At 29.8% G+C, this 17225-nt stretch overlaps 1 protein-coding gene across 2 annotated transcripts in view; it reads right to left on the bottom strand.

Moving 5' to 3' along the window:
- The window catches only part of Sec3 (exocyst complex component Sec3), a 158777-nt gene that overhangs the window by 30205 nt on the left and 111347 nt on the right, over window positions 1–17225 (bottom strand). For both annotated transcript variants that reach the window (XM_076454434.1, XM_076454439.1), the window contains exons 13-16: window positions 16748–16881; window positions 9898–10014; window positions 9399–9499; window positions 3970–3993 (exon numbers count right to left, since the gene is read on the bottom strand). In XM_076454434.1, coding sequence (XP_076310549.1) covers window positions 3970–3993; window positions 9399–9499; window positions 9898–10014; window positions 16748–16881 — 376 coding nt within the window. The remainder of the gene's footprint in view (window positions 1–3969; window positions 3994–9398; window positions 9500–9897; window positions 10015–16747; window positions 16882–17225) is intronic.

Below are 17225 nucleotides of genomic sequence, written 5' to 3'. Positions count from 1 at the left end.
ATCATCTTCTCTATTTTATCTACCACATCTTCCAAATGTATGAAATAAAATTTAAACTGCTCCCTGTAAAATTGTTATTGCTCAGAAAAACTGTAATTTTTATAGCCATAAATTTTCTTTGGTTACAGTTATAAATAGAAAATCACACCCCTCCTGCCATACCCATTAGTCACATTTTTTCATGATTTGCTTATAGTTCTGTCATACATTTCATTACATGTTACCTATGACCAATACAAAGACAAGATTTTCATATATTAAATGATGCATTGTTAATGTTTAGTTCTGAGTAGGTAATCACCACTTTCACTCAGAGTACAAGCTCCATTCCTGTAGGAAGTTGACGAGTAGTTTGGAAAAATTTCTAATGGCTATCGTCACAGTTAGAAACCCAGAAATATTTTGAGAGTTAGGAGAAATTGTATAATTTTAGAATGTTATTAGTTTATGTTTTTTTGTTTATTATTTAGTGAAATAAAAATTATACAGTACATTACTACCATTAGTATATAAAAAAAGTATGGTGGTTGATAATCTACAGCAAGAAAAAAGAAGATTGGGCAAGTATTTTATTTCTTATTTTTCATATTTACTCTTTATTATTACAAAAGTAATTAATATTTAAAAATAGGGATCTTTTTAGTTAAAATTATATTATGTGACATAAATAATCATAATATAAGAAAAATGTTTCATGAGGCACACACATTAGCAGCTCATAGTAGCTCTAGTACCTCATGGATAATGTAATTCAATAGTGTAAAGGGAGCTAGCTGCACATACCCCAAGTTATTTACAACTTATAATGGAGTGGATAGTAAACAAAGTTCAAAAGGCTATAAAACAATAAAATTTAATAATAAATAAATGCATACTCTTACTAACTTAAAGCTACTTTGAATAAATTAATGTAGTTTTATGTTACAATCTGGAGTCATTCTAGAAAGAAAAAAGGGTAATTTAGATTTAATTTTTTTTGGTGATTATGAATTCAGTTAAATTGATTGATCCCATATGGAGATACAACAAACAAAAACAGCAGGTAGATATAAAGTTTTACTGATGAAAAAAGTGTTTGAAATATCATTCATGGGTTTTAGGAATTACACAAAGGAAATTTTAGATTTTTGATGTGAAGAAAAGAATATTTAATTTTAACTCCCTAGTTTCACTAATAGAATCTGGGTGTAATGCACATTGGGGAATTCTGAGAAACACTGCAATAGGTAAACCAAGTTTCCTAAATGTTTAAAAGGAAACTGGCTCCAATTTATTCAATACAGTGATAAGCCAGGCAGGCTCTAAGTGGTTTTATGGAACATCTCTTTTCTACAAAGCCTGTTATAATTTAAACAAAATATACTGTATTAGTGGTTGATAGTGTGGAATTGGTTTGATAAAATCAAACCTGTCTGAGCAACACTCACCACAGAGTACGATTCTTTGAAAACAGAGACATAACAATGAAAATACCCCTTTGTACGAGGGCTGTTCAAAAAATACGCGGACTGACGTCAGTTTGTCAGGTAAGAATGTTTTGTGAGATCAAAGACATGCTGAGGCTATTTGCTGTGTTCACTACAGGAAATTGAGCCATAGATTCCACAATTGCAGTCTATAAACCTACCTCTGTCCCACAAGAGGTCTTAAAATCCAACAAAAATTATGGAGGCACAGGAAAAAAAACCAAATCTAAATTCTCTCCAGAATGTCCAGGATTGCCCACAACTGCAGCCTCAGTTTCCCCTAAAGAAACACCACTGAACCAAATGTCTCCATCTCACTATTAATAAGATCACTAACAATCTCAAAAGTTTTTTTTTTAAATACCAAAATGAACTAGGCAACACAGAGAATGCTTACAGAATCTCCAAGTGATTGTAGCACTAATAAACTTGTTCATGATGCTTTATTAAGAAAAGAAAATTGATTAACATTATATGAATGAGATGCTTATATACAGTACCAAGATAGAGGGCACATTGACATAAATGAATACCATCACAAAACAAATATCACCAAGGGCAATTAAGTGGGGTATAAAATATTGGAGGAAGGTGAGAAAAAATCAGATCAATGCTTAGATGGGTAGAGGAAGAAACCCTTACAGCTGAGTAATAGCTGTAGAGTGACATGGAAGGGGTTAAACAGTAACAGGATAAAAAAATCTGTAACATGTAAAATCGTTCAAATTTACCAATTTAATACATAAACTAAATTTTAAAGTGGCATTAAAGATGTCTAGAATACGTTGCAAAATATTATCAGCATATGCTCTGTGAAAATTAAATACAGAAAATTAATCATGCAAGCTTGCAGAGTGTTCTTGCACTCTCTATATACAGATGGCAGAGATGCCTGTATTAAAGCAATAAAAAAGTCAAGTGAATTTTCTTTTCTACAGATCATTAGAAGCTATACATGAAGATTTACCTGGTATAGTCACTCTAGCTTCAGTGTATAAGCTGCTTTTCTAGTTATCCACAGTGTTCCAAAGACAAAATAACAGCAAACAATTATTTTTTAATAGAAATCTGATGTTCCTTTAAAAAGCTTAAGTATAGGGTGAAACAGGAATTACCAACCAATAACAGACAAACAAGAGATGACAATAACATGTTGAATACTCAGTACTTTGTACACTATATAAGTGATGTCATTTAGGAGCCAATCTTCTATATCATATATGAAGTGAAGGAGAAAAAAAAATCAATACACATATAGGTCATCAGAAGTAAGATATAAAGAGCTACCTGGCATCTTACTCTACCTCAGGGTATACGTCACTTTTCAGCTATCCAAAGTCAAAAACCACAGAAGAGTCAAAACCAGATTTCTTATTTTTATTAATCAACACTTTTCTTCAACAGGTCTATCACTTACCTAGTTCTCATAGCAATTATAATTTTATTATTACCTGATAGAGCAAAACAGTCTTCACAAACACTGACTATCTGTTTTATTATTATTTTATGCAAAATTGATAAACTTTTAGAATACATTGTATAACCTAGTAACTCACATACACCATCTTAGAGAAAAAAGTAAGCAAACAAGTATTCGGAAAAACATTATTGCTAAACAAAAGATATTTAGGGCTGAATACCAAACTTGAGAAAAGGAACCAAACAAGATAGGGATGTAATTTGATGTATTACTTTGATTAGGCAAATGGTCATATAGCACATTAAACTCTCTTAACTTTACACAGAGAATAAAATCCCTCCATTAATGGCTTCCTCAGTGGCAAAACAAACAGAATCGGAATACCCAATATATGTATGTTACTCTCTTGTAAATTAGCCATAAATGTATTATTCTAAAATTAACTAAATACAAGGTATTGTGATATAAGCTGAGATTCTATTTCATAGACAAGCTAAAGGACAGGATTAATAAATTTAATGCTCCTACATTGTTTATCAGTATGTTTGTTCTAGGTGTGGATGAAATTAACAAAAACTCAAGAAAAGATAATTTTAAGAAAATAAAAATAGCTAGACTGCCATAACAGACCTCCTCAGATATGCTAAGTTCCCTTTTCATACATTTTGTGGATGAAAATATTTCACTTTTCAACAGGAAAATCAAAATGATAATGTAGAACAAAGGAGAACCGACATGACTGAAATGGTTGGATTGTGGGATTTTGTGTTTTATACCTATGAAATGTTGGCATAAGTAAACAAAGTACTTAGGACCCTACTGAATGCTAAGAAGAGAGTTTACCACATATATTTTAAATTTTTAGCAAATAATTATGTGCATTCAACTAATGTCATATCTAAAAGAGCAAAAAATATAAGTTTGAATATTTTTTTAAAACAATGTGCTAATTTCTCAGAGAAACTTAAAATACTCAGCATTTGGTGTCCTGTATTTATTTTTAATATATTTTGATAACTTACAATAAGATATATTATAACAACGTAAAACATATCACAAAATGTAAATAAAAATAGCACATACCTGACTTCTTCATTGATCTGTTTTCTACAGTAATAAAAAAGTGAACATTACTTCAGAGTAAGGGTAAAATTTATATTAAAATGTCCCTTCAAATCGTATTTGGTAACATTTCTATTTAACTAAAACAATTTTACAAAAACGAGTAGATTAAAAACAACTGAGAATTGACAACAAAACATATTATAGAAACAATACTAGCAAATATTTCTCATACTGGTTACATCTTTGGAATTCACATTTGCAAGGAAATTCCTCTTATCTTGAAACATGACAGAGTTATGAATAAATTACAAAGAGCATTTTGAAAATGAAAAACGTTAATATTAAAAACCTGGGAGACATTAAAAAATAACCTTGAATGAGACTTGGTTAAAACACAGGAAAAGAAAAACTCTTGATCCAAAAGTCTGAGAGAACAGAAAAACAACAACAAATGTAAAAAAGATGACTGAATATCAAGTAACAAAATTAAAGGACATAAGAAAAAGTCCATAGTACCTGACTGTTTGCAGCAAAAGAAACCAATTTAGGCATGAAATAGTCTAGTCTCAATCCAACAGGAGCAGAGCTACAAAGGAGGACATGGGATAGTAGAGTCAAAGTAGAGTTGAAGGTTTGAAATGTTCTAGAAACTGAACACATCTTCAAACTTTTAAGCAAAAAGAAAACATTCTAACAAATGTGGGGAAAACCAGAGTTAGGCCTGACAAAAAAAGTTGGAACATCAATAAAACACACAAAGCTGGAGATAAGACATGAAATAAACCAAAGAAAAAAAACAGTTACAGCAAAGGAGTTTCCACTCACAACTCACTCAAGTACAAAGATTAGTAATTCCAGCTACATAAGAATGAAAGAAAAGAAAGTTTCAAAGAATTAACTGAGCAAAAAGTACTTTTTGTAACAAATACAACAGAAATACCCAAGATACAACTAAAATAAAACAAGGACAGTCACTAATCCCATTTTATTAAGTGATTCTTTAGTGGTAAATTAAAAATAACAGGTTGAAGCAGGTAAAAAGGGAACTAATATGAAGAGCAAAAACACACACACACACACACATATATTTATGAATTATGAATTTTTTCTTAATATTTGTCTGTATATTTCTAAAGCCTTTGCTGAGACAGTCTGAGTTAAAGGTAATTTTTATGCAAAGAATAGAAATACTTCATCTTTCTGTTTTCATATTTCATTTGCTCAGCCTCTAGAAAGTTCTAAATGAATATTGTTATTGGGTTTTTTTTGATAAATTTTACATTTTGTTTTCATTATTTTTACCTTAAAATGAAATGTAGTTAAATCAGTGAAAGGAAAAGTTGAAAAAATAAAATGAACAATGCCATCTTCTCTCAATAATATCTACAGTATTGATCATAAATAAAATTTTAAGTTAAAGTTTCATTTATTAACATTTTCACTTTATAATTCTATGATTTAATTAATGTCCTTTATTGCTGAACCTACTTTTCTCTTGCCAAAAAATATATACAAAAACAACAATAAAGAATTGTATTCACTTGCACTCGAGATGGCCTTTGTGTAAAGCCACAAGGTCTCTCACACATTTAAGTGTACAAAAGCAAATTCATGCATTTTTCAAATACAAAAATATATACCAGTCACTAGAATAAAAATAACAACTTAGATGACTTTTTAAGTTAACTGCATGGATTAGTAATATAGTGATCTTACAGCTAAAGATTTCAATAAAGTGAATAAAGTAGATGCCAAAACTAACAACAATTTGCTTCCTTTAAATATTTTGCTCTTCCTGTTGATTATAAACATGTTCATCAGCCTGTACAGTTGATTAGCAATCGATGTCAAAACTCACAGTCAAAGAATAGGAGCTTCTCTGTTGAGTTTGACAAAGGTACTGGCATCTCAGCAAATCAAGAAAGCAGGAGATGTCAATTTTAAGGTTCCTAATTGTAATTATACATAGTTTGTGTTTTTAATTTATTTGAAAACTACATCAACCTACAATTAACATTAAGAAATTTTAAAGGAGCTGAGACACATTATGTGACACAAAAAAGGAAGACTGATAAATTTTAATGTTTCTTTTTGAAATTGAGAAGTCAAAACTTAGATAATATAATTTTATTGAATTTGAAATGTAATATGACAAAATGGCATGGCAAGTGCTTTCTGACATTGCCATAAAATAGTAAGCTCTTTCTGTATGAGCATCCTTTACTGAGTGTCATGAGGGTTTAGTGACTTACATCTAAATTTTTATTAAACTACTTCTGATGTTATGCCAGTTAGTGTAGCATAGGATCATAGTTAATACTATAATACATATTTTAATAATATACAAGTTTTAGGTACTTAATTTTATATGGTAATATTTAAAAAAATCCTGAATTTCCTCTTTAGGGACATGCCACACATTTTCTCTAGAAACACCCTCTTTATTTGATTCACACCCTTCCAATAAGTATGAAGTTAAAGATAAATTACAATAAAATAATCATTGCTCAGATGAACCATAATCTTTATAGCCATCAATTTTGTTTGGTTACAGGAATACTGAATAGAAAATCAAATCCCTCTTGCTGCATCCTCTCTTTCAGGATTTGTTAATAGTTCTCACCTACTTTTAATACTATATTATGTATAACTAATAGAAAGTTAAGATTTTCATTTATCAAATGAGACATTACAGAACATTGCTTTAACAAAGAATTTTCATTTTCTCTGTTAGTAGTAACTTTATTTCAACTGGAAAGATAATGACTAGCTCAGATAAATTTTAATTAATGGCTCTTGTCACAAAGAAAGTTAGAAAAGCTGTGATAATGGATATTCAAGGCCCATGTGGCTAAAGTGGAATAATGAGGACAACATAGCACTCTATAACTAACCTTCACTAATACCAGTGAAAAGAAGCAAAAAGCAGAAGAAGAGGCATAAAGTAAGAGATTCTCTCAATTTTGACCCAAGGCATCCATTGTTAGTTAAGCTGAAAACCAGTAAAATGGAGGAAGAAGATGGCTGTCTACAGTAAAACTGAAGAAAATCATTGAGTAGTTTCACTAGAGTCATCATCCCACTTGCTTTTAATACTTAGCATCTCACTTGTGGCCAAAGGAATAATGAGAAGTGTGAGGAAATGTCTCCCTTGTAACACAGCAAGATAGACTAGCCATTACAGAAGATACATGACAACAGAGAATGAATCAGTGAGAACTGCAGGGAATGAGGACTGCAAAGTAGAAACCTGATTCTGTTTAAAAGAATCAAGTAAACAAGAGTAGCTGACAGCCAATAACTGCACTGAACAAGATAATATCAAAATAAGACAAATTAAACATGTAGGGGGTGAAAGCAGAAGATGACCATGAAGATTATCTTCCCCCAAAACGATCTAGACGTCTAGAACTCATAAAGAAAAATATTCTGAAGAAGATCATCTCATGAAAAATATGAAGCATCAGCAACAACTTAAGTATTAGAAGAAGGCTGAAAAAATAAAGATTTTAGAATTGAATAATCTAACGTAACACTAACACCCTTAGCTGTAACATAAATTGATTCAAAACTGAAAACAGTAAATACTTGACAAAAAAATTTCCTTAGTAGATGAACAACACCGATACTCAGTGAAAGAAAACAAATAAGCCAGAACAAAGGAATAGATTTTCCACCAATTTAAGAAAGAGGCAGATGTCTCACAAATTACATTTCATGATATCATGAAAACCCATCTGTGATACCAAGAACTATTTGGCAATAAAACACTAATATGATGACTGCTGTAAAAGATTTACCATTATACCTTTATTTTAATGTCTATGCTTGTTTCAGTTACATATCTTGTTAAATGTGTATTGCACAAGTCCTTCCTTTTCTCTATATTTGTATATGATTCTCAAGTGTAAGAATCAGCAATATGTTTTACAAAAAACTATAATTTTTTAATATTGTTGAATTTTTGAAAATCTCACCTAATGAGTAATAAATATTGTTGGTCAGCTACAGTCAGTATACCATACTCAAAATCCTAAAATTATGGATTTATTTAACATTTTGGCCCCCATAAAATGACCAAAAACTGGTATATCCCAAATCCCAAGTAAATTTGCAAAAATATGGCAGAATAATTGTCAAAAAAAAACTAAAATTATTCTTTTTGTAGCATCTTGACCTTCTATAATTACTAAAAATTGGCTAGTCCAGCATTTTAATTTGTCAATATCTGGTATTTGTATAACAGCATCCTCATACCAAATCCAAAGTACAAATTGGTCAACATATGGCCAATAGTTGACCGAAACCCCAAAACTATGCTTTTGTGTGTGTCCTGACCCTATCTCAAAAAAAAAAAAAAAAAAAGACTCCAAATAGGCAAATCCAACCTTTTGTATATCAGTATATTGGGCACATAAAAAAAATATATTTGTAGTAATTTTTATATTAATTGCATAGAAGCAAAAAATATACATTTTAGGTTGTTTGACCTCTGACCACATAAAATACTTAAAAAAACACCTACACCACAAAAATGAAACAGTTGTCTGGGTCCAATGGACTAAGGTATAACCATACCAAGGTTCATGTTTAATTCACCAAGAAATAAATGAATGGTAGAAAATTCAAAAGTGTTTGGAAGAAGAAGAAAGAAATAATAGAAAAACAGTACATCACTCTGAAAAGACATACTATCAGTAACCCTAAAGTAGAAATAATGTGTATCTGTATTATTATAACTGTGAAATTACAACAGAGATGAAAGGTAACTATTATAATAACAGTAAATTTGTAATAGAAATGGGATTGTGTTAATGTTACAGAGATAAATTTTTAAATGTATTATAATAATAGTGGAACTATATTCAATATGAAGTATAATTAATTGCACATAACAAAAGTAATATAATAATGCATTAAAGATAAGGTATGACTCTACTACAAATATTTAACTGTAATGTGTCTGTCTAGTATAATTTGCAAATGATTTTCAAATATATTTATGATAGGTTTTTGTCATTGTTCTTCAGAAATATTTGACATGTTTGTATAAACACATTTGCTGATACCAGAATTCAAAATGTTAAAATAATCTTTATATCAAGCTTCTTATTAACACATAATAGCAAGGTTTATCTAACAACTTTCTTTATAACTATTTAATCCAAAAAACATTTGTTCAGATTAGAAGTTAGCTTCTGGCCTTTTAATGTACGAGTATTTAACTACCATTCAATCATCCATGTAAAACTATTTAACCCTGAAGACAGTTGAGCTTATAGAATCAAATGCAATTGAATTAAATAAAAACAAGACCATTCAAAAAGTATCTTGCTTTTACATGTTAATTTAAATATTTGCCATGCACATTACTAGTACAAAATATCATGTATATAAAAAAATGTATATTTGTCATGGATTTACAGAAAAACAACAACATAACTAACTCTTTTTTCTGTGATAAAATTTCCTCACTATCTGCTCCAGTTAGACTGGTTGCACATGGTGTTTGTGTTGGACTCAGTAATGATGATGTCCGTGTTGATAACTACAAAAAAAATATTAAAAGTTCATCAAACTGTTAAAAAACTAAGGTTTAGGGTAAAGTTTTAGGTTACAATTAGTCATATTTAGATATAAATATATTTAAATATAATCCTGAGTTTTTTTTATATTTCTAAAACTATCATATAAAGATGTCTCAGTGATAATTTTCAAAAATATATGATAAGTACATGCAGCTTTTATATACATAAAATTCTGGACAGCAATATTATTTGCAGGTACAACTTTGATCTGAGATATCTAATACTGTACAGGATACTTAAAATACAAAATTTCTCAAACTGAAGTTACCATGCAAGAGGAGTGTCTAATTTGTTTTACATGGTGCAATAACAGTAAATATATGCAAATTTTTTTATATATTAACCTCCAAAACCTTACCTGACTATTATAGGTGGATGAGGGATGAATGTCACTGGCCAGACCAAAAAATTGAACACAAAATTCTTGCTCTGCCAAACACACTGGCTCTAAAACACTCAACATTCGATCTGTAAGCTAGTGTAAAAAATATGAAGGTATTAATGTCAGAGAAGTAAGGATTCATTAATGAAATATTCCAATAGTTAAATTTACATTGTTCTAGATTAGAGTGATAGGACATGCTAATATTCTTTTTCTTACAGTCAAATTAGTTTTTGTTGTTTTTTTCAATGTATGAAATATTTGCTCATAAACAAAATTTACATCAAAGTATTACAATTACTTTCTGCCATTTTAAATTGTTAAGTATAAACTGAATAACTCTATCCAGAAGAAAACTATAAAATTGTTATATAGGTTTTTAAAACTTTAACTGTGATTGTAGCATGGAAGCATACTAGGTGTTTTCTATGTCCTTTTTACTTAACTCTAACTAATATAAGTTTTTCAAGATTTTTGTACTTCTATGCATACAAAGTTTTAACTAGAAATCATTGATCATGAAAGTAGCTAAGTTCATTTTGCTCTAGTTACCTCCTGTTCTGGGTCATTTACATATGATATGTCTTTTTGCAAAATATCTCTAAAGTAAGTCACACTACATAAAAGCAGAGAACCATTTCAACTGTTAGGTAAAGAAATACTTTGAGGATACAGCAGTTCTTATTTCTGATGGGAACAACCAATAGTGAAGTGAGTAATGTATGCAAACTAGGAAAAAAATATGTTTTATATATATATATATATATAAGCAGGATTTTCCTAGTCTATCCATGACGGTTTTACCTCAGTCAAGCAGAGGCAAAAGCACCTACAATAGATCTAGGCAATATTAACCTTATAAACATGGGTCATAGGTCAAATGCCATGTCCGTGCATTCACCGAGTTGCATTTACATTTTTTCTGAACTACTATATTATGAATGTATGTCAATAAGCTTAGTATAAAATTGTAGTTTATAATCTAAATTTTAGTATTATATATCAGTTAAATTCTTAATTTAAAAGTAAATATTAAAAAATTAATGCTGAATATTGATTTTTGTGTGTCATGTAGTATGTTGAATGTAGCTTGGTTCAAATCAAATGTTTGTGATGTTCAAATACAAAGTCTATAATTTCTTATAAATTAGATACACAAATTACCAATACTGATAAGCTAGAATGTAAAATAAAAACCTCCTATCTTTTCTATTTTCTGAGATGTTAAAATATTTATTGATTAAACCAAATTGACTCCTACTTTACATAATGACTTGCATATAACTGAAAGCTTAGAATGTCCCCTTAGTGATGTTTTTAGCCTCTATGTGGTATTTGGGCAGCAAACTTGTAATATTCACAGTAGGTTCCAAGCAGTAAGATAAGACATTACTGAGTTGAAAAATTCATATTCTCTTAGACCCAAATACAGCTTAGTCATACCAAATTTGGTAAATTATAGTAGAACTATAAGCTACTTATATAGTAATTTATTATTTCTAGTTATTACAAAATATATCAAACCCAAAAAATATTTTTTCTTTCACATCCATGTGCAAATTTGATAAGGCTTAGCAACCTATAGCAAGCAGCAAATGAATACAAAGTTCATAACTAGAAGAGATAATTGCTATACATCATTTATTGTTCTATCTTTTAAAAAAGGTACATTTAACAATTTATTTTTAAATAGTAATACATATACACACACACATATATAATGCATTATAGCTGAAATGTGACTATTTTATAAAACACTAGTCCACTAAAACACAGCCAAAACAGGTCAATTTGTAAAAGTCAATTTTATATTCTTGGATATGGTAACAAAGTGCACATGGGTGCATCATTGCAACTTTTGTAATGTTAGTCACACACAGCTGAAAGTTTAATAAAGTAAAAATAATAAATATATATAGATGTATAATGTTATAAAATTTAAGCTATTTAGACAAAACCTTTGTTTTTGTTTTATAATGTGTAATCATTCTAGAACAAAACAAAACATATCTATTTCTTAATTTTTTATGATGGTTACGAGGCCTATCAAATTGATTCAATCATTAGAGATATATTAATGAAAATAACAGATACGATATAAAGCTTTCTTCTACAGAATTGACAATTATCTGTGGCTGAAGTGTTGGAGAAACAATGAATTTTTCACATCTAAAAATCTTCACATCAATCAAAGAGATTGTTTCAATAACCAGCTACTTTCTAAGTTGTGTTAAGTAGTGTACATCACCATATTAGACTGGGTAATACAGCTTTCAAGCAAACAAAACAAACACTATATGTCACGATGGCTTATCATATGACAGAGCAGATATCAAATGACAGATCACTGAATATGCTTATGCTTTGTTTGCTCCCTGTGGATGTTGTGTATGGTCTTGTCCAACAGAGGAATGTGCTACATTGTCTGCAAGAATAGATGGAGTGGAGTGTTTTAAATTTGTACTGGTTGATGCACAGATGTTTCTGCATCAGTGACGCACATATTACTCATGAGCATCTATCTTATGCTCTGGCTAGACAAGAAATCATATGTTAAGTGAGTCAAATAATGATGGGAATGCTGTTTTATATCATCTCTACTCAGCTAATTATAAGAAAAATTTGTTTTTCTGGATGTACAAGCCAGATGAGCAAGTAGGTGAAAAGAAGCCATGAGAATGATCTGCTGGTTTGCAGCCATTTCGTCAATAAAGATGGGATCATATGGCAGACGAACAATTAGGACAGACATTGATTGTGAGGTCAGTCACTAAAACAAAATGGTACTTCTTATTTTCACAACTATTAGGTAGTGTTAAAGATGAAATACATGAATTATTTTGTGTGATTTCCACTTGATTATTAACTATTAGCTGGGCCTAATATGTAGTAATTACACAAAAGTAGCAACATGAATTTCAATCCTGACTAAAAGAAATCTGGCTAAGATGAATTTGTTTGGCTAAATTCTTACAATGGTTATTAACATCATGAGGCCAAAAGAACATTGAGTTTTTGTTCTACAAATGGCAGCTTTCAAGATAGGGCTGTCAGGGGTTGCCTGTGATGATTGCTATGGTAACATTTCATAACCCAGAGGCAGTCTGTCTGAAACTATAGTATAGGTGACAATACATAACATTAAGATATACACATAAGCAATGCAAATTTATGAATATAATCTTGCATGTGGAAACTTACATTAGACAAAATTATTAGAGAATGTTGAACAACATGAGTAAATCAATCATACAGAGAAAACAACTGTATAGCTACTGATAAATTAAAATAAAAGGTTTGACCTAATTATTAAGTGTCCTGAGATATGAGGTAAGCTGTGTTTAGCGAACTGTGATACATTATTTGAAACTACAGTGCACTTGATATTTTCATAAATAGTGATAAGAGAATATTTCCAATTTTGACACTTAAATCTTTGGCATGTAGTGGATTTTCATTAATTTTCTCACTACAAGCTTTGTCCCATAAACCAACCTCATAACCAATAAAATAAAGTTTTTCTTAAAAATAAAATCTGAATGTGTTGAGAAGATTTGTTTTAGGCATGAAATAAACATTTTGTTAATACAATTTAAATAATTACCTAATTTAAATTATTACTGTTTTCAATTATTTCAATTAACCAAGTAATAGAAATACTGCCTTTATGATTTCTCATTTATTATCTTATATTAACTGAAAGATGTTTAGCATATGCAGTTAATGCTAAAAGCTGGGATTAAGTACTAATAAGTAGATGCAGTGCAGATGGCCCATCGTGTAGCTTTGCACTAAAACATAACTTCTTTTTTCCTTTGAGCAAGTTTCATTTTATTAGTACTGAATGACTTTTCAACTTCTAAATATCTTATTTGACTACTACATGAATCTATGTGATAACAAGAAGGCTTTTGAATACAATTAAGCAGACTGAGAATTAAAGTAGTAAAGCAATTTTGCATTATTTCTGAATCAATTATTATTTGTTTGGATTAAGAAGCAAGTGTTTGTTTGCTTTTGAATTTCACTCAAAGCTGCTAGAGGGCTATCTGCACTAGCCATCCCTAATTTAGCAGTGTAAGATTAGAGGGAAGGCAGCTAGTCATCACCACCTACTGTCAACTCTTGGGCTACTCTTTTACCAATGAATAGTGGGACCGATCGTCACATTATAATGCCTCCATGGCTATAAGGGCAAGCATGTTTGGTGTGACTGGGATTCCAACCAACGACCCTCGGATTATGAGTCAAGCGCCTTAACCACCTGGCCATGCCGGGCCAAGAAGCTAATGAAGCAGACACTTGACTTATTACCAATATTTCACAAGAAAAAACAACTTTATGTTTGTATGCACTAATACCTCTTTCACAACCAACTATTGCAATATGCAGGAGCCTAACTGGAGAAAGACACCTGTACAACAATTAATGCATGTGGTAATTCTGAGATTTCTCAATGTATCCTCTCAAAAACTGGCAAGATTTTGTTAAAGATCATAAGCATCTTGAACACAAAGAATGAAGTTATTATAATAGTGTTTTTACTAAAAATATTATAGTTATTTATTTTGGTTATTTGCACTCAAACTCTTACGTTTGAGTGCTAGATGACTTTCATATTAAGTATAAAAATACTTTTATTCATCATATACATTTTACATTTTGTTTGCTTAATCTCTATAACTTAAATGAATATCAGGTTTTCTTAAAATAAATGTTTATATTTTATTTTCCATCTTCTCTATCATATCGCTAACTCTAACTACTATCACCAACATCCAATGCAATAAAATGTTTAAGAGACAGAAAAAGTATATACTTTTAATTTTTAGTAGAGTATCTCAAAAGATATTCTTTGGTTATATTCATAATTTCAGATACTTTCCTTTTCACATATGGTTAAATTTTAATTACTTTTTTAATGTTCATTATTTATCTTGATAAAAGTCAATAGTGCCATCAGGGTGTATTACAGTATTTTTAGCAAGATGCTCAAGGTTTCAGCAAAATTATCTTGTACCTGCACAATATTCTAAACCTTGAGGACTTGGATAAAGTGTGAAGTATATTTTTAAAATGTTCAAACCTTTCAATTGTCTCTCTTGAAACATAACTAATATGTAATTAAATAAGATATAAAAGTAAAACCTAAACACAAGTATGTAGCTGCTATCGTGTATCAAGCAGTCAACAATACTACCTGCAGTCCACCCAATGATGACAACTGCACATCAATTTCAAAATAACTATTGTTAGATTTTAATGTAAAATGAACTCTTTCTAATGGTTATAAATGTGCATAAGTAAGTGCACGTATCTTGTAAATCTCAATGCTATATATAGAAGGTGTGCATAGCATTTGTTAGGGGTTGGAAAATTTTTTCTTGTTAAAAGTGAACTCAGCCAAAGAACTTTCAAACATACGAGTAAATAGCACAGTAAATGTAATTTTTGTTTAGGCATATACCTAGGCATATAAGACTAGGGTTACCTGATTCAAGATAAGAGACAGTGAGTGTTGATATTTTACAGCTCATGGATCATATGATAACAAAATTGAAGGAAAAGTATTTTTAAAGGTTTTGTTTGAGACAAAATAACTATATTTAAATAACAAAAATTTTGAATGTTCTGCAGCGACTTGTGCAAGAAAAAAAGATGTTTAAAGGATTAATAACATTAAAATATATAATTATGTATAATCAGTATTTTCCTCACAATTTAACTATTTCATTTACTGAAACACAGAGATCTTGTTCTTGATTGAATTCACTACTTTCTATAAATTTCTGTCATATATTAAGAAAATATTTCAGGTCTTGAAAATTATTTTTGAAGTAATATATATTTCGACTGGTAAGTTAAATGATACATTAAAATAGAATTTCCAATCCTTTTTCATGGGAAGGACCAACAGTAACATAGGTAGTGCATGCACCATAGGATAGAAAAATATTACTACTTCATGTATATAGTGCTATATATTTTCTCATGCTGAAACAGATCTTCAGTTGAAACTGTGAAAGATTTATTCCTTCATTGAGGGCTGTCATAGCTCTACCAAAGGTGCAGTAAATACACTTATGTTTGTCTTTTTATTGTGTTTGGTGTTTAATAAAGATTAGTGTATACTATTGAACAACAGGCTCATAGTCTTTTTGTTCTTAAGTCACACAAAAGTCAAAGAATTTAAACTTATTCGCACAAAACATTTTTTTGTAAAATCTCTAGTTATTCTACACAATGTATTCACTTATTTCAATTGAAATTAACGCATTTGAGAATACCACATGGTTAACTGAAAAATTTATGTTTCATAACCTTCACTATCTTTTTACCAACTTGTGTCAGAATTTACATCTTGTAATTTCATATAAAAGGATATCTAAATAATGGTCATAGTAATTTTCTGCCCTCTTGACATAATTTCCATGGCAAATTTTCTAACTTTATTATTTTAGTTGGTTTCTCAACATTCACTTACTAATTAAGATAAAAATAGCCAGATATTATATAAATGTTTTTACCAATCAAATTTGTCATTATTTATTTTGCAAATGTTTTCAAGTAATTTCCATCATTTGTTTGCAGGTTAATTATTTAATTGTTTACCTTTTTCCTCCTACAGAACATCAGTAATTGGAGTACTATTACATGAATTCCTTAACATACCTTTTAAAAAAGCCAAAATTACACAGTATCATATCATAACCTAACATACTTTTGCATATATCAAAAAACAAACTAATAAACTCTTGGTTTGAATCACAATATACTAATAGATCTTTTACACACACAAAGTTAAAAACTAAAAATTAATGCTTACTTTATCAAATAATTCTCTCTCTGTCAAGTCTAGATCAGAACCAAAGTGTTCAGGATCATTACCTAACAGTGATGATGAACGTGGTTTTCCCAAAGGTTTGACTACTAGTTCTTGACTTGAGCCTGTTAGTCGACCTAAGAAATAAATAAAATCAAAAACTAAATGTAAAAATTCTACCCCAATAAATTGCAGACTGTTTTTTTTTTTCAAATAAATCATTACCGATGCTTTAATAATGACAAAATGTTTACAATACTTTCATCCAAACATTTGTTCAAACTATAGAATTTAAAATTAATTGCTCCAAAATAGTTATATTCCATGGCAAATATCTAGTTGCTGTTCCGAAAATACACTGTTTAAGAATTTTCTGATTTTGCACTATGTGTAAAGGAAATAACAATATATACTTATGGACACAAACTAGTAAACACCAAGTCCTAACTACTGCAGTTGGAACACACCTAAAACATTAAAC

The sequence above is a fragment of the Tachypleus tridentatus genome, chromosome 1 (genome assembly GCF_004210375.1).
Source record: "Tachypleus tridentatus isolate NWPU-2018 chromosome 1, ASM421037v1, whole genome shotgun sequence".
Taxonomy (NCBI): domain Eukaryota; kingdom Metazoa; phylum Arthropoda; class Merostomata; order Xiphosura; family Limulidae; genus Tachypleus; species Tachypleus tridentatus.
The sequence above is the reverse complement of the archived record's forward strand: the minus strand, read 5'-3'. Positions and strand labels throughout refer to the sequence as shown.